The sequence below is a fragment of the Hibiscus syriacus genome, unplaced genomic scaffold (genome assembly GCF_006381635.1).
Source record: "Hibiscus syriacus cultivar Baekdansim isolate YM2019G1 unplaced genomic scaffold, ASM638163v2 tig00110407_pilon, whole genome shotgun sequence".
Classification (NCBI taxonomy): Eukaryota; Viridiplantae; Streptophyta; class Magnoliopsida; order Malvales; family Malvaceae; genus Hibiscus; species Hibiscus syriacus.
In genome coordinates, this window is record NW_024062725.1 from 350,110 (window position 1) to 377,572 (window position 27,463).

The 27,463-nt window shown below is 35.7% G+C and overlaps 2 protein-coding genes across 8 annotated transcripts; one reads left to right on the forward strand and one right to left on the reverse strand.

Moving 5' to 3' along the window:
• Positions 1-2,050: 2,050 nt before the first annotated feature.
• Positions 2,051-5,462, forward strand: LOC120123956 (O-fucosyltransferase 8-like). Of its 7 annotated transcripts, XM_039142730.1 has the most exons (11): positions 2,051-2,558; positions 2,863-2,952; positions 3,062-3,161; positions 3,309-3,379; positions 3,464-3,552; positions 3,662-3,782; positions 3,895-4,038; positions 4,195-4,529; positions 4,643-4,883; positions 4,985-5,298; positions 5,394-5,462. In XM_039142730.1, the coding sequence occupies exons 1-10, from the start codon at positions 2,139-2,141 to the stop codon at positions 5,291-5,293; spliced, it is 1,920 nt and encodes a 639-aa protein (XP_038998661.1). In that variant the 5' UTR covers positions 2,051-2,138; the 3' UTR covers positions 5,294-5,298; positions 5,394-5,462. The 7 variants fall into 7 exon arrangements, with proteins under 7 accessions (XP_038998661.1, XP_038998662.1, XP_038998663.1 ...); XM_039142731.1 differs by having other exon boundaries at positions 3,065-3,161; positions 4,985-5,408; XM_039142732.1 differs by having other exon boundaries at positions 2,395-2,558; positions 2,702-2,952; positions 4,985-5,408.
• Positions 5,463-5,500: 38 nt separating this feature from the next.
• LOC120123957 (nucleobase-ascorbate transporter 2-like) lies at positions 5,501-9,057 on the reverse strand. Its single transcript, XM_039142737.1, has 13 exons — positions 8,723-9,057; positions 8,531-8,628; positions 8,175-8,351; positions 7,660-7,760; positions 7,497-7,572; positions 7,337-7,396; positions 7,038-7,222; positions 6,827-6,923; positions 6,602-6,747; positions 6,441-6,532; positions 6,279-6,356; positions 6,038-6,198; positions 5,501-5,953 (listed from the first exon to the last, which is right to left on the reverse strand). Exons 1-13 carry the CDS (start codon positions 8,811-8,813, stop codon positions 5,741-5,743), a joined length of 1,575 nt encoding a protein of 524 aa, XP_038998668.1. The 5' UTR covers positions 8,814-9,057; the 3' UTR covers positions 5,501-5,740.
• Positions 9,058-27,463: the final 18,406 nt, after the last annotated feature.

Consider the following 27,463-nt stretch of genomic DNA (forward strand, 5'->3'; position numbering starts at 1 on the left):
ATTATGGATTTGAATCTAACAAATACATACACCGTTGTTCAATCCACTCGTGTTATTACTTATTTTTAATACATACACTATATTTTTAATAAAATCCATACATCTTTTAATATTTTAGACTATATTTTATTCCATTCATTTACAAAATATGAAGAATTTAACCAAGTCAATAAAATACGTCCTACAAGATACATCATTTAAAAATGTATTTTATGTAATGTGTTTTTATTAAAAGATATTATTTTTTAGAATAAACATTGAAGAGATCGTTTGTCTAAAAGTATATTATCGGTATCAAAACGTCAAATTTTCCAAATGATTGATGTTGTAATCGCTCCCCTTGTGGAAATTTGTAGAATCTTCTCATTCATATAGTAATAATATCTTAGAGGTGGGCATGCATATCCTCAAACTCTATGAACGTTTACTTCCACTAAGCACTGATAAATTGAAGGTTGTGTGACACATTTGAATTTATCAACATCCATAATCGGGCGAATTCTTAAGTTCGATAGGGGTGGTTTGAAAAGTTTGAGGTTTTCTATTTTTCATAATAGTCGATAAAAAATATTACTTTTTGACATTTTATATAATTATTTTAAATATTAATAATCTCATTTCATCGTACTTTATCATTTTGTTTAGTTTACTTTTTTTCAAAATCTCTTTAAAACTCGAAACATTAAACAAAAAATTTCATCAGTTTTATGGTTTGAGGTTTATTGGATTTGAAGTGTTTGTTCGAAAATTCAAGCCATGGTAAAAAAATATGTTAAGAAGGCAAACACCATACTTCAAAACTAGCATCATTGGACGATCACAAGAGGAAATTAAAGTATTAACACGTTGAACATTTAAATATATTTGAGTTGATTTTAAATTAGTTTCATGAAAAATCAATTAGCTGCCAATGGTGGTCAGGAAGTTCAATTAGTAAAATTAAAGTTTTTTAAAGTTTAATAACAAAATCAATATAGAAACTAAGAGTTAGTAAAATCTTTAAAGCAATGTTTTGAGCATCAATATGTTCCCACCAAAATCACAGCATTTTAGCTACATAATTACGTTAACAAAGACCATCATCCATATCAATACACTTAAAAACCTACTTATATAATTGCATGAAAAATAAATTTTAGTGCTGCAGTCGTATTAATTTATAGTTTAGTGGTAAATTTAATAAAAAACCTAAAGTGAAGGGATATCAAATATAGTTTACCCTATTAAAAAGAAAAAAATTGACGTGTCAAAACTTTAGTAAAGGGGGCGGGGCACAATTCAGGGCAACTGCAAAGGATATTGTATTCCAAACAATCTCTCCCAATTCTGGAATCTGTTGAGGGACTTTCCTTTTGCAGTCATTAACCTCTACCGGAGGACCCTTTAGAAACTTATTAGTTAAATCATTGATCAATTGACCTCCGGATTCACCTGCAATATTGAACATTATGGATCCTTACGAATTGCGGCAGATCGTGACAATGTAAGTACTTTGCCTTGTTTATTCTTCTTTCAACTTTTTTAAAATTTTTATTTTTATTTTGCTTGAGCTTTGATATTAGGTGTCTGGGAAATTAAATATAGCCTCGTTGAATAAGTATATTCTATATATGATACGTTGAGTCCATATATCATAAATGAAATAAGAAAGCAGAAGAATCCATTGTGGTCTTTGCTTTATGTTTGGCGGGAAGTAGCTGTTATGATATGATACTTGCATTACAAGGTAAACGATTTAAATAGTTCAGGTGGAGTTTGAATTTGCCAACCGATCTGTCTTGCGTTTCACTCCTTTGACGTTTCTAACTCGCTTTCGCCCACTCAGGGTTTCTTTGAATTCTTCCTATCTTCTCTGACGTTCTTATTTTATCAACTACACCCCATTTTTCTTGTTACTTGTTCTTTTACCAACAGCTGAAAACTTAATTAGTTCAACTCACATCTGTTGACGGGTCCTTGTAAGAAAATGACGGGAATAAAAAATTGTAAAATTGGCAGGTACAAGATTGTAAGACCACCATGTTATTGTCATCTAAACATTAGTTTCCGGTTAGCAATTCCAGGTTTTCTGTTTTTCTTGTTTATGTCAAAGCAAGAAATGAAGCTCCATTGAGATAGAGAGCATCGAACTTTACTCGATGAGAAAGCAAGGATCACCGAGATGTGCACGCCCCATCTCGCAGATTACTAACTCATTTTTCAGGACGAAAGATTATCATATTAGAAGTAGTACTTCAGATTCTTTGGGGGACACTACAGATCCTTCTATTGGCAGGAGAATATTAGGGGCAGATAACTATGGGAATTCCAAAGTAGTTTTGCTCCATGATTTGAAAGATGATTCCGGGAAGTTGAATCCTTGCAAGGGCATTTATGTTAGGAAAAAGAACACATGGTTTCGGAGGAATGTGAAGTCCATTGCTTTTATGTTGTTGTTGATGGCTTTTATGTTGCTGTTGATGGTTTTCCTGTTCTTGCTTGATTCTCTGATGGTGTCACTTTTTGCTTCAGTAAGCCTTCAAGGCAGTTCAACTTCAAGATACTCCAATGGCAGTGAGGTATGATTATTGTTACAATGTTATTTAAGTTCTTCCCATTTCTATTCTGGAGCCAAAATTTGGAAGTTAAAAGAGGTTGATGGATATCATCTGGCCTAGCATTAACTCTCTAAGAAGCAATTCAGGACTGAATTGCTTTCTAGGATCCGGGACGGTCATGGATTGTCAAGGAAAATAAACAATCCGGTTAACATAGGCTAAGAGGCATTCACATTGTTATTAATCCTTGTTTTTAACAATTTATGCAATGAATGCTGAATTGACACCAATTAGCTGGTATTCATTTCCCTACATGTATGCTAAGGAGGATAGAGCTGTCTATACTCATGAAGAAAGACCATCAATTCACATGTACAGCAGGCTTCTCAATTTGGCTACTGGTGCTCTTGCAGAGGTATGCTTCTTGACTTGTGTATTAAGCACATTAAATCTTTTATATCACCTTAATGAACTTAATATGAGTTAATTTTTCCCTGAAATTTGAAACTTCCCTTTGAATCCAGAAGGAGTTTAAGCAAGATGGTCAGAATTTTTGGGAGGAACCTTACCATCAAGCATCCAAATGGAAACCTTGCGCAGATAAAAAATATCCAACAAACCCAGGTAAATACCTTGCTTTCAACACAGCATATAGCAAAAATATCTAGTGTTTGGCAACTGATAATGACAGTGTATGATTTATGGCCAACAATGTGAAACTGAATATATTTTTCCATGCAATAAGTTCTTTTGCTTTTCCTGTTGAGACAGGGAAGCCTGCAAAAAGCAATGGCTATATAATGGTCAGTGCAAATGGTGGCCTGAATCAACAACGAGTAGCTGTAAGTTTCAATTTGCATTTTGGTCTTCTCTTCATTGTTCATTGCTTTTTACTTGTTTTACAACTTGATTGTTGTTCTCTGCAGATTTGCAATGCGGTTGCTGTGGCATCTTTACTCAACGCAACTCTGGTTATTCCTAAATTTCTTCACAGCAATGTGTGGAAGGATCCTAGGTCTGAAACCATATCTCATACTTATCTTCTGGTTTCTTGTTATCACATTTATTTTTGCCTTAAATTTCTAATACAGTCGATAATGAACGATTTTCCAATGGAAAACCAGCCAGTTTGGAGACATCTACCAAGAATACTATTTTATGCGCATCTTGAAGGATGACATAGATATTGTAAAGGAACTACCTCCTCACTTGAAGTCCTTAGATATTGAAGCCATTGGTAGCATAGTACGTTGTCTTATGTTCCTAAACATTGCATTAAAAGCTGGTCTTCATTTCTCAAGACAATCTAAAACCTCTTATCTTGTTTTATTTTCTTATTTTTTTAAACTCAAAGCAGATTACTGATTCTGATATAGTAAAGGAAGCAAAGCCAGATGATTACCTTAGCAGTGTACTTCCCCTTCTTCTGGAGAAAAGAGTGGTTAATTTCCTTGGGTTTGGCAATCGACTTGGTTTTGACCCATTGCCTCCTCACCTTCAGGTCTATGACATCCCCTTGCACGTTTAACTAGGACAATCATGCAAAAGAACTGAAATTTCTGAGCAGGCCTTACTATTTTGGAAGAGCACTCACTAGTCACTAGTGATCCTTGTTCTTGAAGTTAGTCATAATGCAAAGTTCTTTGCTCCATTGCAGAGATTGAGGTGTAAATGTAACTTCCATTCATTAAAATTTGTGCCAAAAATCCAAGAAGTTGGTTCATTATTAGTCAAAAGGATAAAGAAATCCTATGCTGCACCCCACCGGTTGGATAAACAGTTGCTAGGAGATTTCACACCCAGAATCTCCTCCAAACAGCATAATGTTGCTAGAGGCACATCCAGATATCTTGCCTTACACTTGAGATTTGAAGAGGATATGGTAGCATACTCCCTATGTGATTTCGGTGGTGGAGAAGATGAGAAAAAAGAACTTCAAGCCTACAGAGAGATCCATTTTCCACGGCTCATTGAACGCTTGAGGAACACAAAGTAATATTTCTAGCCCCCTATCTATCTTCTGCCATGTTTATTTTACTTAATGTTGTTTTCATGCGCATATTTTGACTGACTTGGTCTGTTCTTTCTACCATCCGTGCGTGTAGGCCTGTTTCTCCAGTGGAACTGAGGAAGTTGGGGAGATGTCCATTGACATCTGAAGAAGCAGCACTTGTTCTTGCTGCTCTTGGCTTCAAACCTGAAACTTATATTTATCTTGCAGGGTCTCATATATATGGGGGAAATTCCAGGATGCACCCCTTTACCAGTTTGTACCCCAATCTGGTCGCTAAGGAAACACTGCTCACACCCAGTGAACTTTCTCCCTTCAGAAACTTCTCTTCTCAGGTATTTTAGCATTTTAGACAATTTCCCGTCAGACTCTACCATATTTAACTTACAAATGCCAAAGCCAAGCCGCTTTTCATAAAATTTTGCCTTGGATACAGCTAGCAGCGTTAGACTTCATAGCCTGTGCAACTTCAGACGTCTTTGCCATGACAGACTCTGGAAGCCAATTATCATCTCTAGTATCTGGATTCCGAACTTACTATGGTGATGGGCATGCTCCGACCTTGAGGCCTAATAAGAAGAGGCTAGCAGCAATTTTGGCAGAAAATAGAACCATAGGATGGAACACTTTTGAAGATAGAATAAGAAAGATGATCGAGGAAGGTCAAAGAGTGCGGGTGAGGGGCTCCGGTCGGAGTATTTATCGACAGCCAAGGTGCTCTGAATGCATGTGCAGATCTCAGTAAGATCACTTTAGACTTTAGAGTATTATCAGGCAATATGGAAACAAGGGCCTGGAACTGTATATCATTGGCGCCATTTCATTCATGTTTTATTTCACCATCATGATTGCTTCATTCATTTGATTCAAAGAGTTAATATATTCAATAATTTTGTTCTTCCGAAATTTCATTGCCAAGAGAAGATTCTGGTTAATGCCTTTTGCAACACCGTTCAAAGCAGCAAGCTCTATCTTAATATTAAAAAAAATCAACTTGAACAACTAATTCTTACAAGGCCGAAGGACTGAGCAATTGGATTAAACCTGAATAACCCAAGTAAAATATATAACATATCATGGGAGAGGCAATTGCGGCCTCTCAGCAATGAAAATCACATGAAACTCCATTCTTTAGGCTGTGATCATCAATCATCATCACATATCTCCCCATTAGCACTTTGATGATGATAGTTTATGATGGTGGGAAGAAACGATTGAGGTTGAAGGGGAGTGTGTAAAACTCTTCATTCCGGCTATCTCCTTTGAATGACCGGAATTTAACCCACCAAGGCATTCCTCTGTCTCTGGCACTGTCTTTATAGTCAAGTGTGTTGTCCATGAATACAGCGACAATTAACGCGACAGTTGGTGATGAAAAGAATATGGTATTAAGGAAATCATTGAACTGCATGCATAACAAAAGTTGTCAGTGTCATTGTTAAGAAAATCATTGAATATGCCCAAGGAACACATGGACAGTTTAACTCAACCAGCCACCCCCGGTATGAGCAGGACCATGAAGAGCCTTTGCAGTGTATTCTCTCAAGTACTCAGGAACAGATAAACCTAAGAACAGAGCAACGCCCACAATAAAGAGATTCCTCATAGAGTTCATGTTCGTAAATTGCAAGAATGACAGCCCCACGGAAGCTGAAAGCAATCAAAGCCATAGTTAGAAATAAAGCAACACCAAGCAATGGTATTTACAAAAGGGATATGATGATACGAACCAACTAGACCAAACAAAACACAATACACGGCAGCAAATATGGTAAAAGGTATTGATGCAAACAAAGCTCCAAATTTTCCTGCAGATGTTAAACAAGTCAAATGAAGATACTATGAAAGACATTCAAGAGAATCGCCTGTTTAAATAAATTCTGGTAATTCACCTAACATTGAGAAAAATATCATAAAGCCAGCTGAGATTTGAATGACCCTCCGGCTTCCAACGCGAGTGCTTCCAAGGAGCCCCACATTTTCTCTGTTATTTCTCGTGGAATTAGTATAGTAGCATGTAATATTTTCAGAGACAGAAAGCAACATTACTTACGCAGAGACTGTTGAACCAGTCAGTGTTCCAAATAATCCATTCAATAGGATCCCGATGCCTTGCCAGCCTATACCCCGAGTAAGAACATGAGCTGGAGGTGGTGTGGCACTGGCTAGACGTGAAGCGGCCTTGTAAGCTCCCGTTGACTGTCAAAACAAACATTATTTGGCTCTTATTTGTCATCGAAGTGCATTCAATTTAGTGTCTAGTTCTGATGAGCAATACCTCAATCAATGAGACTAAAACAGCAGCTATCATTCCAAAAGCATGCCCAGCATCAAAAGTAGGAGCACCCCATTGAAGAGGATAAGGTATCTTTATCCTGATTGAATAAATTTCAGTCAGAAAATATAACACAATTAAGTTCTTCCTCTCTTAATATCCTCTCAGTGTGCATACAAATATTCGACTAATGGAGAACAGCTTTGGTACCAACCATGGAGCAGAAGAAATGAGGTTGGCCTTGTCGGTTCTGCAATTTAATTGGGTTAACTCTGGACGATGTTTGTATGCACCACTTGCTGTCAAGAGATGAGCATATGCCCATATCACTGTGATTGATATAAGGAGAGCAAACCGTTCCAGTATTGGAAGTTGTTTTAGCTTAAAATTCTTCAAGTACTGTTTTTTGACACAAAACATTATCAGATATATGGTACTCACTTGTCCGTACAAGAGTTCGAAAACCAATCGCATTTGGCCTAAACTGGTAAACAAGTTAGTATCCATATGTACCTGGGAGAAGGCTATAAATAGAATAAGCATCGGAATGCCAATTTCCACACAGCGACCAACCTGGTGGATAGTTTAATAACAAATTATAACTATATTAGTGATAAGACGAGGAAATTTTCATTCAATAATTCAAAATAGCATCATAGTTTCTATGTTATACCACAGGGAAGCCTCTATCAAACAAGCCAAAGCCCACTAGTGCAATGACTGGAACCATTCCAAGGGGACTGAAGAACCTGAAAAGCCAAAAGGTTAATTTTATGTCAATAGTTCCTCAAATTGTGTTTCCTGAATTTGGGAACCCTTCAAGATTAAAACTGCACCTGGAGCAAATGGCCCACATCTGACTATATCCCAGGATAATTTGTATACTTGATGCTACTATTAATGCACCTTGGACAGCTCTCATAGTGTTCATGAATCTCTGCACAATATATACAAATAAAAGATTTTCTAATGAACCAGCAGCTCATGTTCTTTGATCTGAAATGCTACTAGGTGCCACCTTAGCCTAACTAATGAAGTACCCTGATGTTTGAGTAATAAGAGAGAGAGAGAGAGAGCACAGCTGCAACTTGTTTACATTTTCTTGTACTTATTAGGGTTATCAATAGTCAATACAGCTAAACAGTGTGAGCAAAAACAGGATGACAATTCACTGACGTGACTCATTTGAAGACTTTGGTACATGCAAGCGTTACAAAATCAACACTAAGCTGAGCAAGTGGGTCCCACAAATATTGACCTAAGGTCCTTGATGAATTTCCTTTTGCAAAAGAAGATTGAAGTTAATGAAAATGCAAGCGTTACAGGGTAAAAGATTGAAAAGTGTACTAACCACGTGATTGTCCTCGATACTCATCAAGGAAGTATCATGAATTATTGATATAATGGGAACCATGAAGGCATAAGATCCTCCAATCACGGTAGGCAACCGAGTCCCAAACAGTGTTTGTAGAAGTGTATTAATCCCTTCAACAAATAGTAGTGTCTGAACCACTCTTATTTTATCATCCTAAACCATCAAAAAAAAAAGGGAGATCGTGTTTAAAAGAAAGTAAAAAACAACACATACGTCTTATGCTTTTTGTGTGTATGATAAAGAAAGGAAATCTGAAGAATATCCAAAGGCCAGAAAAGAAGAGAAACAGTTAAGAATTCTATTCATTCAGCATATAATTCGAAGTGGCATACATCAGTTCCGCCCATCAAAGGAACGAGAAAAGTAGGGATCATCACAGCAGTTCCTAAAGCCAAAATGTAATGCTGAAACCCCAAAGCTATAGTCTCCCCTGCTTCCACAAGCAAAATATGAGGGTTACAAATACAAAACAAACCGGAAAATGCAGAAGAAAAAAAGATTTTTTTTAATAAAAAAAGACATACCCCAAGAAGGATTTGAGTCAATGCAGTACTCTAAGCCTTGAAGTTGATCCATGGGTAGGTGGCTTATTTCTTCAGCTTTTTGAGCTGCCATAACTTAACCGCCAAAAGAATCAAAGAATCGGTGGATAAACTCAAAACTTTAGCTTGAAAGTAATGAATCAACAAGGAAACCGAGAGTGAGGATCAAGAAAGAAGCAAAAGATGGAGTGAGAAAAAGAGACTAGGAATGAAGTGAGAAAGCAACGAAAAATGGGGCACTTTACCGCCCACTAAAAAGGCTTTATTTTTCTTATGCTCTCAGTCTTCACTCTCTTCTCTTTATTTACTGTGGGGAAGGGAGGGCTTTCTTTTTCATTTAATATCTATAGGGAAAGGTGTCGTTAACTTTTCCGATTTATTCCGAAATTGCCCCTTAAGCAACCTGTCAAACCTATTATTACCGTTGGTCTCATTAATACATTTAATAAATCGATTCTACAACTAGCTTCTTAAAGTAATGCTTTCTCATCGACAATTGTCCTTTTTTGTCATAAACATAATGCCAAATAAATAGACAGTTTCGGTTTGGCTGATTAAAATTATATTTTAAAATATTTCAAGAGTGTTTAAATATTAATTACTACATTAACTAAATACTTATGATATTTAAAATAATATAAGAAATTCGCATTATCATATTATTATAAGCAACCATTAATCGGACTCAAATATGTTCTTTTGGTGCAATAGCATTACGTCAACTTAAATTTGCAAACTGTTGTACAAGTTCTCTAACCAGACTAGCAACTGTCTTCGACGGAAACACAACTTCTAAACTGTTAGAGAACCCAAACAACCACTCGTCTTCCTCGTCTCAAATTACAGAAGAAGACGCCATCGTTACATTGTACGATACTATCGACGCTAACTTTAACCTAGCCCCATACTAATTTTCACGCCAATAAACTTCTTTCTTTATGTATATTCTTCATTTTATATTTTACTAAAAGAAATATTTATTACTTGTACTATTTTTTCCTTGAAAGCAGCGAAAGAGAGAAAAAGCAGGGACATTTTATAATCTTCTCCAGTAGAAAATAATGGATGATGATCTTAGGAATAGATCTCGATAGAATGGAAATTAAAAAGTAAGAACTTTTGCTTTGAATATCCATCTTAACTCTTAACTCTCATTTGCTACTTCCCTTCAAATTCCTATTAGGAAAAGCTTACTGCCTTACTCTACCTGTTTTTTTTTACTCTCTTTATCATCCTACTTTTTGCCTTTTGTTTTTTTCCCTTTCTTTACTTTATTCTCTTTACTAAGTTTATAGTTAGCATCATAATACATTTAAATTATTATTATTATATCTATTAAAATTTAATTTGATTGACACAATAATTATTATAATATTTAAGAAATTTTAGATCGTATTTGATATATTAAATAAGACTAATCTTCAATCTTTCTTGTTTTCGACCACCGTTGACATGCTAGAGGAAGGGCCTCTGGTCACCATGGTGATCGGAATGATGGCGAGTTCTGGAGAAACAAACAATAACAACAAGAGATTAAGACAATCGGAGAGAGTCGATCACCATGAAGAAACGTTAAGAGAAAAATCTTGGAGAGACACCGTTGTGGATACACCGATCTTTATTGGAATCTTTCAAAGTTCTACAAGAATCAAAGAATAAGAAATTGATTCGAATGATGATGATGAGACGACTGAGGATGATATTCCAACAATCAAGATTCCCGCAAAAGTAAAAGAAAGAATCAGAATACGATAGAGAAAAATTCTAATAATCAAAGTGTTGGGAAAATCAGTAGCATACAATATTTTAATTAGTAGAATTACAACGATGTGGAAACTTGAAAGTGATTTTGACTACATTGACTTGGGTAATGGATTTTATGGAGTAAAATTTCAAAGTATGAATGTTAGACTGAAAGTTCTTACTTAATCACTATATAACAGTACAGAAATGAAGATCGAATTTCTGCGCTGAAAACGCATGTATATAATCTATAGTAGTTTGTATACAAATACCTGAACTTCCTATGAAATACTTTGATGAAGGATGTAACGTCCCGATTTCTAAGTTAGTAGTTTCGGGTAAATCGGAAAAGAATTTAATAGGCCAAGAGACCAATTAGAATAGATGGGTTAAGAGTTTACTTGTTTTAGATTGGGTTGGGGCCCATGTATACATAAAAAAGGTGTTTTAATTTGGAATGGAAATAAGGATGACTAAAGGAGCAAATAACCCCTAAAATTTTCCCAAAGGTTGAAATCAATTAAGAGAGGATGATGTCAATGACATAAAACTCTCATTCCTCTTTTTCTTCATCTTTGTCTTCTCCTCTTCCTTATTCAAACTTTATCTTCCCTTCTTGATAACTGGAGAGAGGAAAATGTGAGAACTTTATGAACTTCAACCATTGTTCAAAGAATCTAAGGTAAGAATTGAAATCCCTGTCTCCAAAGTTTCATTCAAGTGTTAATTTTCAAGCTTTAGCCATGGAGAACCAAGTGGGGGGTTTGAAAGAGGTTTTGGGTTTTAAGGGTCTTTAGTGTTTCGAATATGTTTTTTAGAATTAGAAAGCATGGTTACCACATTCTTCAACTCCTAGATGACTTAATAACTCATTTCCTTGCTTGTTCTAGTGAGAGAGGTGGGTGAGAGCTTAAAGAGGAAATACAATGAGAAAGAAGTGATTGGGTGAACTTTGGGTTGATTCTTCATCTCCTAGGTGTAAGATAACACATTTCTAATATCCTTCTATTGCTTGTAGATCAACCTAAGTAGTTGGTTGCTTGTTTTGTGTTTATGAGCCATTGGGTGCACTTTGGGGGTTTAAAGCATGAAAAATAGAATTTGTTGTTATTTGAGTGTAAAGCAATGATCTTTCATGATCCTATAACTATACATAAGCTTTGAACACCATTTGGGGGACTTGGGATAACTTTAGGGGTGAACTAGAAGAGTTTTTACAAGAGAAAACAGAGTTTTTAGTATCGATACTACCCATCGAGTGAGGGAAAAATTCAAAGAGATTATGAGGGGAGTATCGATACTCCATAAAGAAGTATCGATACTCAGAGGCCTAGTATCGATACTCGGGGACTTGGTTAGAAACATCGAAGCCAATTTTAGTATCGGTACTCAAGGGAGTATCTATACCTAGAGTATAGTATTGATATTCCCAATAAGGGTATCGATACTTGGGTATTTTTCAAAACATCAAAAGTAATTTTTGTATCCGTACTCACAGGTGTATCGATACCAAGGAGTGTGAGTATCGATACTCCTAGACGAGTATTGATACCAAGTTTAATTTTTAAACATTGAAGGCAAATTTGGTACTAATACTCAAGGGAGTATCGATACCACAAGAGGGGGAGTACCGATAGCCAAGGAAGAGTACTAGTTCCATCGTAATGGCTTGGACAATGAGGATATTTTGTGATATAGGAACGAAGTTAGGTTTAATCGAGAGGGGAAACTCCACAATAAGAATACAAGTGAAAACCTTAATAATTGTGTAATAACATAAGGTCTTAATGAGATAAGATGCAATAAGACTTATGCCTTTATTTGACGCTCGGGAAAACGATGAGGATACCTGAGTTACTTAAATGACGATTGTGTGGTAGACTGAGGATTATCCGAAAATATCTAAATGAGTGTTTGTGCACTTTAAATTACTAGTCGGATAGAGTGATGATGCTAAGTGACCCGACCATATCTCGAGTACTCTAGAGGAGTAGACTAGTCGAGTGAACTTACGATGTTGTGTGACCTAGACTCAGCTCGAGATACATAGAGACACTGATGTTGTGTGACTCAAGTCTCGTGATATGATCCCTATGTGTTTCGAGTCATATATGATGTTGCTCGATCATGATTCTAGTAAGAACTTCGCAGTGCTCTGATTAAAGACTGAAAATGCACAAACAACGTTACAAGAAATAAATTCATATAAGTAAATTGAAAATGAAAGGTTGTAGGTTGTGATAAAGTTGTTTGAAGGTGATGGAAGAGTGATGATTGTTGTGATTTAATGAAATGAAGTAAAATAGGGAAAGTGTAGTGGTGATAATAATTTATAGTATGGAAAGAATGGAAGTATGGTGAAGGTAAAAGATGTTATGGCATGAGAGATAAATGATGAAATAAAAAGTATGGATTGTGACCCGCTAACTATATGGAGCTAGGAACCAACAATATACAATGATGAAATCAAAGTGATAGAGGGTGGAACGTGACCCACTAGCTATATGTGAGCTAGGAACCAACGTTATAAAAAATATGAAATGGAGGAAGGCATCAAGACTGACAAAAAACCGATAGAGTTCTAATCCAAGAACTAAAATGAAAGCAACCTTTCAAAGAGTTTATTATGAAAAAAGTTCTAAGTAAAAATGCCATGGAGGTGCCTATTTATAGTGTTGATAGGCACCATATGAAGAGTTTTTATAATTAAAATAAAACAATCACCTAAATGCAATTGAATTCAATTAAATGACTTGTCATTCTTCTTATCCTTTGATGGCTGGCCATGTAGATTGAAATGGATGAATTAATCTTTAATTTGAGATAATTCTAGCCTTAAATTCGTCCAAAAAGGAGGGGTGACTCTTGGGCTGCCTTGCTTTGATTGCAAATGGAAGAAAAGAGGATAAATGAAGTCATAGGATGAATGTGGACTTCCTACATGTTCAAATCAGCTTCTCTCTTCAAATTCCTTGCTGATTTTATCACTTAATTTGGTGGTTAAATGAAATAAAATCAACCTCCATTGCTTGTTCCCTTGTAGAATATGATCAGCCTTCAAGAGATGATAAAGGTCTTGAATGCTAAGTTTTGAATGTTGGTTATTGCATGTCCCTTGCTTGAACATGAATGGCCTTCATTGGGTGATAACATCAACCTTGAATGCCTTGAATTGGTGAATTAAAATGGCCATGAATTGCTTGTCTCTTGGTAGAAGATGAAAGGACTCTTTCTTGGATCAAACTCATCCAAATCATCCATGCATAAAATTCCCGTAACAATTCCAGCCTGCACTGTCTTCAATAAATCGATCATATCTCAAGCTCCCGATATCGGATTGAGGTGATTCAAAAGGCGTTGGAAAGATAAAAGATAGATGAATAATTTCCAATTGATTTCTGGACCCAAAAACGTCTGTATCACATCCAGAATTAGAATACATTCTGACTGATATTCTTGCATCTGTTGAAACCATTCAACTTCTCTCGTGCACCTAGACACAAAGGTGAACTTTATTCAATCTTTAATTGAAAACTTGCATGAAACAATTAAGAGTTAGTTTAATAAATGAACTAGTTTAATTAATTAACTAACTTTATTCAATGAACTAGATGAATGAATGAAGTAGCTTACTAAATGATCTAAATATGCATAAATGAACTACTTCCCTAAATGAACTAGATACTTTAAATGCAATGCATGATTAAATGAACAACACACTTATTAAATGCAATGAATGTCATGCAACTAATAAAACTCATGCAAATTCATGCAATATATGATATCATATGATAAGCATATCTCCAAGAGGTAAATACAAACATATGATAAAATATAATACATAAATGAGCAGGTATAGGATGAAGTAAGGTAAAACTCCCTTTGAATCAGCCTTGGTGAACTTCAATTATTTAATCATATCAAGATGAAAGTTAGGGCTGATTGGGATCACATCATTCTCTCCCTTTTAAATGCGATTTGTCCCCAATCAACACTTACTACAAAAGGAAACAACCCTCGACTTTCTTTTAACAGGGAACTTCTTCATTTTTGTTTTGCACAAACATCATTCTTTGGAATTAAGTTTTTCTTGCTTGTGAACTTCATTTCCATGTTGTTCATCCGAATAGGTATATGTTCTTTGCACTCCTTCTTTGTGTTCCTTTGTATGATCATGAGGGTGGGTGGAGAGTCTTGGCCTTTGAACTCCTTCAAGTAGGTAGGTTACACCATCTCCTTTAATCTTTGTGTCCTTCCATATGATGGCTCTTGAGTAGGTGGATGATGCTTGCTTGATACTCTTGAATTGACTGATTTTGGGCAGAATATATACTTGTAGAATGGCCTTGTTTTTGTTGGGACAATCTTCCTCCAAATGAAAATGGAACTTGTCCTCATAGGTAGGGAAGATAACTCCATGCACATGAATTATTTTGCTACAAAATATGCCAAAATTAGAAAATGAAAAACAATTAATAGAATGAATGGAAATAACAAACCATGGAGGATGCTTGATGATCTTATTGGGCATCGATTCCTTGGTGATAGAAAACTTCATTAGATCCTCCTTTGACACATGATTAAAACTTGGATGATGTTCGATCATCTTTAGGATTGGCAATGTGTTTGAAATGTCTCTTGAAGAGATATTCTCATCATCCTGCAACAATGAAAATTCAAGAATATAAGAAGAATGGTTATGGTTGTTAGTGCAAAATGAAATTTGACACACTATTTTTTGCACAAACATTTTTTTTCAAACTCATCGTTTTCACTATCATCTTCTTTTTGAATTTCTTTTTCAATGTCACTCTTTTTCTCTTTTTATTCAAAAATCTCCTCTTTCCCCTCTTTTTCATAAAATTCTTTTTTCCGCTCTCAATGTCTTTTTCAACTCTTATGTCTCTTTCTTTGTTGAAAATATTTCCTTTTTCTAGTTGTTCTTGCAATTGTGTTTCTTTGACAAAATTGTCAAAACACTTTTGAAGACGAGCTAGACTTTCTGGATTAAAAGATGCAAAATTACTTGCCTCACTTCGCGTTGAACTTTTGACATTGCTTATTGTTAGAAAATTAGGGTCCTCCTTGTAAGATCTTCTGCTATAATTGGGTGTAGAATTAGAAAAGGATCGAGTGTCGTCTCTCATTTTTAGTTGTGTTTTGATATTCGTTGGACGCATTTGTGAACAAGAACCTTTTTTCAATTATTCGATCCAACTTCTTTGAGATTGGGTTGAGATACTTTTTGAGCAAACTCCTCATTTCTTGATTGAAATCTTGAAATTGATAATTTGATGTAAAATCTCGTATGTTGTCTCTTATATAATCATTTGGTCTTGTATACTTTCGAGACATAATGAAAAGAAAGATTAATAAAGACGAAAATAAACCTCACCAGCACAAAAAACAATCTCACCAATACACTCCAAAGAAAAGTCTTTCCTCTTGTGTTTCACTCGGGATGACTTTTACCCTTAATGTACACTCTTTCCTTTTACCGCTCTTTCTTTCTTTAAAGTTCTTGTGGAACTCCCTCGAGGTTTACAAGGCTTCTCATAGACTTCGGCTGAAACAATTGGGGCTTGGTTGGAAAAATGATGTGAGTATAAAAAATTGGCTACAAGAAAGAATGAAGATGAGAATAGGTAATGAAATCGTAAAGATAATGAAAGAAACAATGAAACAAATATGAAACCTTCTTAATTATTTTTTTAAATATGAAAAGAATTGCTCTCGCCCTCTTTAAAATTTTCTATTTTTTCCTTTTATTTTTTTTTTATTTTTATTTATTTTTAATTTTTTTACTAACCTGGGAAAGATAAAATGATACGATACGCTTACTGATTAAGCTAACTCTGATACCAAATGATATGATCTCGGTTATGTATTTTTAGACATATATGATGTTGCCCGATCGTGATTCTAGTAAGAACTTCGCAGTGCTCTGATTGAAGACTGAAAATGCACAAACAACGTTACAAGAAATAAATGATATAAGTAAATTGAAAATGAAAGGTTGTAGGTTGTGATAAAGTGGTTTGGAGGTGATGGAAAGGTGATGATTGTTGTGATTTAATGAAATGAAGGAAAATACGGAAAGTGTAGCGGTTATAATAATTTATAGTGTGGAAAGAATGGAAGTATGGTGAAGGTAAAAGATGTTATGGCGTGGGAGATGAATGATGAAATAAAAAGTATGGATTGTGACTCGCTAGCTATATGGAGCTAGGAACCAACAATATACAAAGATGGAATCGAAGTGATAGAGGGTGGAATGTGATCCACTAGCTATATGTGAGCCACGAACCAACGTTATAAAAAATAAAATGGAGGAAGACTTCAAGACTGACAAGAAACCGATAGAGTTCTAATCCAAGAACTAAAATGAAAGCAACCTTTCAAAGAGTTTATTATGTAAAAAGTTCTAAGTACAAATGCCATGGAGGTGCCTATTTATAGTGTTGATAGGCACCATATGAAGAGTTTTTATAATGAAAATAAAACAACCACCTAAATGCAATTGAATTCAATTAAATGACTTGTCATTATTCTTATCCTTTGACGGCTGACCATGTAGATTGAAAATGGATGAATTAATATTTAATTTAAGATAATTCTAGCCTTAAATTCGTCCAAAAAGGAGGGGCGACTCTTGGGCTGTCTTGCTTTGCTTGCAAATGGAAGAAAAGAGGATAAATGAAGTCATAGGATGAATGTGGACATCCTACAAGTTCAAATCATCTTGTCTCTTCAAATTCCTTGTTGATTTTATCACTTAATTTGGTGGTTAAATGAAATAAAATCAACCTTCACTGTTTGTTCCCTTGTAGAATATGACCAGCCTTCAAAATATGATAAAGGCCTTGAATGATAAGTTTTGAATGCTGGTTATTGCATGTCCCCTTGCTTGAACATGAATGACCATCAATGGGTGATAACATCAACCTTGAATGCCTTGAATCGATGAATTAAGATGACCTTAAATGGCTTGTCTCTTGGTAGAAGATGAAAGGACTCTTCCTGGCTCAAACTCATCCAAATCATCCTTGTATAAAATTCTCGTAATGAAAATTCCAGCCTGCACTGTCTTCAATAAATCGATCATATCTCAAGCTCCCGATATCGGATTGAGGTGATTCAAAAGGTTTTGGAAAGATAAAACATAGATGAATAATTTCCAATTGATTTCTGGACCCAAAAACGTTTGTATCACATCCATAATTAGAAGACATTCTGACTGATATTCTTGCATCTGTTGAAACCGTTCAACTTCTCTCATGCACCTAAACACAAAGGTGAACTTTATTCAATCTTTAATTGAAAAAATACATGAAACAATTAAGAGTTAGTTTAATAAATGAACTAGTTTGATGAATGAACTAGTTTAATTAATTAACTAACTTTATTCATGAACTAGATGCATGAATGAAGTAGCTTACTAAATGATATAAGTATGCTTAAATGAACTACTTCCCTAAATGAACTAGATACTTTAAATGCAATGCATGATTAAATGAACAACACACTTATTAAATGCAATGAATGTTATGCAACTAATAAAACTCATGCAAATTCATGCAATGAATGATATCATATGATAAGCATATCCCAAGAGGTAAATACAAACATATGATAAAATATAGTGCATAAATGAGCAGGTATAGGATGAAGTAAGGTAAAACTCCCTTTGAATCAGCCTTAGTGAACTTCAACGATTTAATCATATCAAGAAAAAGTTAGGGTGATTGGGATCACATCATCTCGCCTAAGGTTCTTTAGTAAGCAAATAGTGGTGTGAGTTTCGTGATGCTAAGTGACCTCGAGCTACACAATGATACTTACTCTTGTTGATGTATTAGTGTATGCAATTATTCATGGACATACTTTTTACCTCAATCTTTCTTTAGAGTACGTCTCAAATATTATATAGGGCATGTACTGTTATAAACCTTGTTTATTATTTGAGTCATAGACTATGTTTTATACTTATGTTTTTGGAGACTAATGTTGAGAGCTCCCTTGTATTTCTAAATATTTTTATTTTGTAAATGTATATTACCTTGGGTATTTCATATCATGTCTGAAAAATTGGTCGATGATTTAAAAAATGGTTAGCCACTTAATTGGTTCCGTGTGATAATCTAATCATCCAGATTTTAGGTCGGATCAGATTATGGTGTTACATTTACTGGTATCAAGGCGTCAGGTTCAGTCGTTCATATGACCCGCGAGTTAAGAGTCATTAGGTGTCAATTAAGTACATGCCTCTAGAGTGTCAAGCGTATTTAAATGTTTGGAAATGACGATACTAACTGTAATGCCCTAAATTCTTTGTTAGGAGTTTCAGGTTGACCCGAGGTGGTTGGACGAGCCCAATTACCTTGAAAGAAATTTTAACCCATTTAGAGCTTGAGTTGGGCTTGGTTTGGAGGCCCAAACAATATCAAAAAGGTAATTCTTAAATGAGGATGAAAGTGGAAGGACTAAAAGAGTTATTAACCCATAGTTCAAATTGTGAAATAAAAATCCTTGTTTGGTGAAGGAAAATCATGTAGGCTCCCATCCCTATTAACTCACCAAACACTCTTCCTTCATCTTCTTTTTCCTCTCCAAGGTTTAGTCAAAGGTTAGAGCTTTATTTTATTCAAGCCTAGTTTAAGAATTCCAAGGTAAGGAATGAAATCTTCATCTCAAGAGCTTCAATTTAAGCCCTAATATTTATGTTTTTGCCATGAAAACCAAAAATGAGTTTTAGGGAGGTTTATGAATTCAAGAGTTTTCTAGCTTTCTTTTAGTGGATTTTAGTTTTATTAAGTGTCTTTAACCTCAACCCAAGCTCCTAGATAAGTTAGTAACTAATCATCTTGCCTTTGATTAGTGAAAGAATTGGGATAGAGCTCCAAATCTAGAGGGAAGAAGAAATTGACACTTGATTGATTTGAGGGTATTCTCAACAACTAAGAATCTAAGGTAACACATTCACAACACCATACCATTTGTGAGTCATGAGAATGCATTTTAGCTAGAGAGTTGAAACTTGAAGAATTTTATGGTACATTACATATATTGATGTTTTTAGTATGATTAAGGGCCAATTATGATTCTATCTTATATACATAAGACTTTAATAATATTTGGGGACCTCAATAGGGCCTTTAAAGGGGATTTGAAAAGCATTTTTGTGACTAAGCAAGACATTTATGGGTTTGGGTATCGGTACTGAAAGAACAATATCGATATTGTTCTTGCGAGAAACAAAAGAGGGAATTTTAGCATAGAAGTATCAATATTACTTCATTGAGTATCGATACTAGGGGTATAGTATCGATACCCACATAGGTGTATCAGGGTATTTTTTAAAACATCAAAATAAATTTTGGTATCGGTACTCGAAGAATATCGATACCCTAGCTCGATAGTACCGACATTGGTCCAATAGTATCGATACTACTCACCATTTTTAGCTGGTTTTAACATTATGGTATCGATACCCGAGATAAGTATTGGTACCATCATACATTTTTAGACTAGTAGTCCAAATGAAATTGAAGAAAAGTTGAGGGACCTAGAGCACTAACTTTTATTCAAATAAAATTACAAGTGAGAACCATATTAAATATACAATTACAGTTAGAAACAATATCAATTAGAGCAACATAAAACTAGACATGGTTGAGGCCACGGAAAACGATCAGAACATCCAAGTTACTTTAGCATATGAGAATAACTTCGGAGTATAGATTGTATAGATATCCTTAGGTAGGGTGCGAGGCCTGAATACCAATGAGGGGTGGGTTAGTTAGGTGTTGTATCTGACGTAGAGATTTCGGATCTCACCTAGGTGGACTAGAGGGGTGTATGAGCTCTAAGATACAGAAATCCCTCAATCGCACAGTGATGTCTACTCTTGAGTAGCGTGAGAATGGAAGCATACTTACTTTATTTAATAGCACTTGATAGCATGAGCATCGATGAACACTTTTAGTATGGTTCTATTGTTAGTGTAGCACTGAGCTAGTGAGCTCAGTGTTCGAAAATTGTTTCTATGCGTAGGTCATTAGGAGGAGCATTCAGGAAGCATATCACAACTGAGGACGTTCCAAATATCTAGAGTAGCAGTGTATGCCTTAAGTTTTCTTTTAGAGGGCATGTATTATTTATATATCCCTATTTTGCACTCGAACCTAACTTTATTTTAAACTCAAGGATATATTATTTCGGGAAGCTTCCGGTGTAAACCTTATTTTAATGGTATGGATTTATTTCTTTTAAATGGTTTTAGATGTATAATTACAATGACTTTTAAAGATTTTTTTGGGTTAGCCGCTCTTGTAGCCCTGTGTGGCATTCTAATCGGTTGACTTTGTGTCGTATCATATTAGGTTGTTACATTTAGTGGTACAGAGCATCAGATTCAGTTGATTCTAGGACCTGTGGGTTAGAATTAGTGAGAGTCTATAAGTATACATGCATCTAGGGAGTCAATAACACTTTCATGTTTGGAATAGCGATAATGATTCTCATTTTCTTTAATTTCATAGTTTAGTCATGGACGATATCCATGCTCTTATCCACGAGGGTAGTGATGAGACTACAGGTTCTTTAGCTGGGGACACTGGTGACGAGTTTATCTGAGATTCATGGTATGAGGTCCCAAGGGACGCGGGGTCGATAAGGCGATATTCTTTCAAGATCTGACTGCGATATTGAGACGTATAGTCAGAGTTATTCCTAGTGCATCTGCTGTCTCGTCTGCCCAACCAGCTCCTTTAGCCCCTTCTGCTGTAGCGCCCCCAGGAGTCCTTAGTATAATTCTATAAACACTCTGAGATCGACATTTGTTTGCTAAGTTTGGAAAGTACGAGTTATGGTTGTTTGAGGTTTTAGTTTTGAGGTATGTTATGGAAGTAGATGGCATTCGGGATTGACCCCTAAAAGATCTAGGATGTCTTAAAGTTAGAACCACCAAAGAACGTTACTTAAGTGTGCATCTTTCTATCTCTTGTCGGTCACTATCTTCGGTTTGTAAAAGTTTTCTCGATGATAGCTGCCCAAATGACTAAGTTACTTTAGAATGGAGTATTGTTTGTCTGGGATGAGAAACGAGGGGAAAGTTTTGAGCAGTTAAAAGCTATTTTGACCCAAGCTCCAGTTCTAACCCAAATTGAGTCAAGGAAAAAATCACAATGTTTAGTGATACCTTGCTAAATGGACTTGGTTGCGTTTTGATGCAATAAGGGTAAGTGGTAGCTTATGCATCCTGTCAATTGAAGCCTCACGAGGTAAATTACCCCACCTATGATTTAGAGCTTACACTAGTAATCTTTATGCTCAATATTTGGAGAAACACCTTTTTGGGCGAGAAGTGTCACATCTTCACCGATCATAAAAGCCTCAAGTTCCTACTTACGTAGAAGGAACTGAACTTGAGACAGCACATGTGGGTTGAGTTTTTAAAGGATAACAACTATGTGATTAACTACCACCCAGGGAAAGCCAATGTAGTTGCTGATACATTGAGCAGGATGTCGATAACAGAGCTGAGGGCATTATTAGCACATTTGAGTTTATCTAGAGATGGTGGACTCTTGCCTGAGTTGATAATAGAGCCTGAGTTAGTAAACAATGTAAAGAGGTTACAGAGTTTTGACAATCGTCTGAGGGCTCGGGTGGAGCAAGTTCATTGAGGCGAGACTCTAGGTTTCGAGGTGTATGATGGAGACATGTTTTTCTTTAGAGGTTGTTTGTGTGTTCCTTCGATAGAGAAGTAACATAGTAAAATCCTCCATGAGCCACATTGTAGTCCACTCTTAATTCATCCAGGTAGTAATGAGATGTTCCAAGAGCTTTGACCCTTGTATTGGTTGCCAGGCATGAAAAAGGAAATATTTGAGTTCGTTACGAAGTGCTTGGTATGTCAACAGGTCAAGGCGGAATATCAGGTTCATTCGGGATTGCTTTAATCGATTTAGATACCGCGATGAAAGTGGGACCAAGTGATTATAGACTTTGTGATGGGGTAACCGATGACTAGGTAGAGACACGATGCAGTGTGGGTGATAGTGGATCGTTTAACTAAGTCTGCTCACTTCCTACCGGTTCCGATGTATTACACTTTAGAGAGGCTATCACAATTGTATGCCCACGAGATTGTGAGGTTACATGGGATACCAACATTGATCATCTTAGATAGTGATCCTCGTTTCACTTTCTGGTTTTAGAAAGCTCTCCATGAATCTATAGGTACCAATCTCCAATTCAGCTTTGATTTCCACCCCTGGACTGATGGACAATCCGAGCGAGTTATTCAGATTCTAGAGGATATGCTTAGGTGCACTATCATGGATCTTAAGGGTAGTCAGGAGGATATTTACTACTAGTCGAGTTTGCCTACAACAACAACTACCAGTCTAGTATCCAAATGGCTCTGTACGAGGCTTTACACGGATGCAAGTGTAGGACTTCTCTTTGTTGGACAGAGCTTAGTGAGGGAAGATACTAGGTCCAGATTTGATTAGAGAAACTAAAGAAAAGGTTCAGTTAGTCTAGATTTAGTTGAAGGAAGCTTCTGATATGCAAAGGTCATATGTGGACTTGAAACGTAAAGATATCGAGTTTGTTGTGTGAGACAAAGTGTTCCTCAAGGTGTCCCCATGGAATAAATTACTCTATTTTAGATGCAAGAGAACGTTGATACCACGTTTCATTAGACCATATGAAGTACACGAGAGAGTTGGATGTGTAGCTTACATCTTGGCCTTACCCCCAGAGTTGGAGCGCATTCACAACGTGTTCCATGTATCCATACTTAGTAGATACCGTTCCGACCCTTCTCACGTCATATCCTTAGAGCAAGTTGAGTTGAGCCCTAACATGACTTATGAGGAAAAGCCCGGTAAGGATTTTAGCGATTGATGTAAAAGAGTTAAGGAACAAGATGATTCCTCTAATGAGGATTTTATGGAGGAACCATTGAGTCGATGAGGCAACTTAGGAAATAGAGAAAGACATGCAACTTCAGTACCTGTACTTTTTTATCCATGTAAAATTTCAATGATGAAATTTCTTATTAGGAGGGAGAATTTTAATGCCTTAAATTTTAGGTTAGGGGTTTATGGTTGATCTCAGGTAGTTGGACGAGCCCAATTATCTTGAAAAAATTAGACTCATTTAGAGCTTGAATTGGGCTTAGTTTGGAGGTCCAAACAATATCAAAAAGGTAATTTTTAAATGAGAAGAAAAGTTGAAGGACCTAAAGAGCTATTAACCCATATTTTAAATTGTGAGATAAAAATCTTTGTTTGGTGAAGGAAAATCACATAGGCTTTCATCCCTATTAACACAGTAAACACTCTTCCTTCATATTCTCTATTTATTTTATTCAAGCCTAGTTTAAGAATTCTAAGGTAAGGAATGAAATCTCCATCTCAAGAGGTTCAATTTAAGCCCTAATTTTTAAGTTTTGGCCATGAAAACCAAAAATGAGTTTTAGGGAGGTTTGTGAATTCAAGAGTTTTTTTAGCTTTCTTTTAGTGGATTTTAGTTTTAAGAAGTGTGTTTAACCTCAATCTAAGTTCATAGTTAAGTTAGTAACTTATTTTCTTGCCTTTGATTAGTGAAAGAAGTGAGAGATATCTCCAAAGCTAAAAGGAATAAGAAATTGACCCTTGGAAGATTTGAGGGCATTCTCAACAACTAAGAAACTAAAGTAACACATTCACAAATCCTTCATACCATTTGTGAGTCATGAGTATGCGTTTTAGCTAGAGAGTTGAGTTTTGAAGAATTTCATGGTAGATTCCATATATTGGTATTTTAGCATGATTAAGGGCCAATTATGATTCTATCTTATATACATAAGAATTTAATAATATTTTTGGACTTCAATAAGACCAGCGCTGCTGTATGGATCAGAATGTTGGACAATCAAGAAAGATCATGTAAGGAGGATGGAGGCCTCAGAAATGAGAATGCTTCGATGGGCTTGTGGTAGGACTCTGTGGGACATGACACCAAACTCTGCTATTAGGATGTCCTTGGTGTAGTGTCTGTACCCGAAAAATTGAGGGAGGGAAGACTACGGTGGTTTGGGCATGTCCTTAAGCGACAACCGTCGGATGTAGTTAGGAGGGTAGAGTCAATTACAGTCGACGGTGTCAGAAGGAGAGGACGACCAATGCGGAAGTGGGAAGGCTGCTCGAGATCTGATTTGAAGGATTTAGCACTTACCGAGGACATGACCTTTCATAGGAAAGTATGCAGACTTAAGACCAGGGTAGCTGAGTAATACGGGTCACATCCATAGGGTGTATCATCTCTGTCTTCTTTTAATGGCTTTGTAGTAATTTCCATGGCTTCTACTTTTTATACGTTTCTGTCATTGAAATGTATGAAGGCTTAGAACTAGGGTAGCAGAGTAGTTTTGTCTTAGTTTAGGTTTTAACCCATTTGACTTTTTTCATTCTCGTAGCTTGCTATCGTTGACTACTGTGTATCTTTCTCTTCATGTTTCCCCTTTTTAAATTTAGTCGGATCTTTCTTTTCTGTATATATGCAGAGATTTTAACGCAAGGATATATTTGCAGGGATTACTTCCCATTACAGATCACGCATATGAATACTACATATGATGACTATTTCAACTATGTATTTATGTATTAATTTATAAATGCATTGTATTTTATCTTTATTTTTAATTTTTTGACTGCCAGAGGTCTTCCACAGAAGCTGCTCTCAACCTGGTGTTGGGGGCAGCCTACTACCCTACCTCCCCCTTACCCCATTGTATATGGGAATAGGGATTTGTTGTTGTTTTTGTTATTGTTTTGGACCTCAATAGGGCCTTTAAAGGGGATTTGAGAAGTATTTTCATGCCTAAGTAAGACATCTCTGGGTTTGGGTATCGATACTGGAAGAAAAATATCGATACTTTTTTGCAAGGAATAAAAGGAGATAATTTTAATATAGAAGTATCAATACCAATGGTACAATATCGATACCCCCTCATAAGAGTATCGATAGTTGGGGTATTTTTTAAAATATTGAAGTAAAATTTGGTATTCAAAGATTATCGATACTCTAGCTCGAGAGTACCAATATTAGCCTAGCAATATCGATACTACTCACCATTTTTCAGTTGGTTTTAACCTTATGCTATCGATACCTCGGGATGAGTACCGATACCATCATACATTTTTAGACAAGTAATCTAAATGAAATAAAAGAAAAGTTGAGGGACCCCAGAGCACTAATTTTTTTTCTAAATAAGATTACTATTGAAAACGATAGTAAAGATACAATTACAGTTAGAAACAATATCAATTAGGGCAACCTAAAACTAGCCTTGGTTGATGCTCAAAAAAAAATGATCAAGAGACTCGAGTTATTTTAGCAGATGAGAATAACTTCAGAGTATAGATTATATGGATATCCTTAGGTAGGGCGCGAGGACCCTTTGAGACTAGTAAGGGCGCGAGGACTGAATACCCACTAGGGGTAGGTTAATTGGGTGTTGTATCCTATGTAGAGATTATGGATCTCACCTAGGTAGACTAGAGGGGTTCATGAGCTTTGAGATCCAGAAATCCCTCTATTGCACCGTGATGCTTACTCCTAAGTAGGGTGAGTATGTGAGCATACTTACTTTATTTAATAGCACTTGATAACATGAGCATTAATGAAAACTTTTAGTATGGTTTTGTTATTAGTATAATTCTATTGTTAGTGTGGCACTGAGCTAGTGAGCTTAGCGTTCAAAATTTTTTTACATGCAATGTCGTTAGGAGGAGCATTCAAGAAGCATATCACGACTGAGGACGTTCCAAACATCTATAGTAGCAGTGTAAGTCTTGATTATTCTTTTAGAGGGCATGAATTATTTATAGATCCATGTTTTTTACTCAAGTTGTAACTTTATTTTAAACTCAATGATGTAATATTTTTGGTAGCTCCCGATGCAAACCTTATTTTAATGGTAAAGATTTTGTAACACTTTGAATCCCGGGTTTGTAGTTCGGGTCTACCCGAGATCCAAATTTGAGCCCAAAAGACTTTATAAAACATCTAAACCAGTTTTATATTAGTGAGCTTGTGTTGGTCCTAAAAGATTGGGTGATAGGTGATTAATGTTTTATGTAAGAGAAAGTAGAGGGGCTAATAGTATAATTTTTCCCTTATTGTTTTAAAGTTGAAAACCTCCTCTTTTTATAGCATGTTTACGTGAACAACCCCCACCATTTTCTCACCAAACACTCCTCTCTTCTTATTCATCATTTTCTCTTTTCTTCTTCCTTTCTTAAGTGAAAAGTTTTAAGGATTCAAGCTTAGTTTGTTTTAGCCAAGGTAAGACTGTTTCTCTCCATCCTTCAAGCTTTGTTTCAAGCTCCATTTTTTTGTGAGTTTTATAATTTGTTTTCAAAATGGGTTTTACTTGAAGGTAAGGTAGATCCTAGTTGATTCAAGAGGAGTTTAGCAACCAAGAAGGCCAGGTAACACACTTATAGCTTTCTAATACCAAGTGTAGATCATATAAAGTTAAGATGTGTTAGAAAGTTAAGTTTAAAGCATGTTTAGCAATTTCCATGATAGATTGTTCATTTGATGTTATAAGCATGGTATAAAGCCTTATTTATGCTCCTTGTACTCACATAAAACTTTAAGCATGTTTGGGTACCTCACTAAGGTCTTTAGGATTAAGAAATATAGTTTTTTGTACTTGTTTTATGACTTTTATAGGTAAAGTATCGATAATATAGGGATAATATCGATACTTGTTCTTCATTTTGGGTGAATTAGTGAGTTTTTGGGCAAGAGTATCGATACTCTTTCAAGAGGATTCGAAACTTTGGGTCATAGTTTTGAATCTCCCAGAAAGTTTTGAAACTGGGCAGAACAAAATGTTTAAAAGTATCAGTACTAATATAAAGTATCGATACTCCATGGATAGTATCGATACTTTCAGTCTGTATTGAGCAGTAAAGG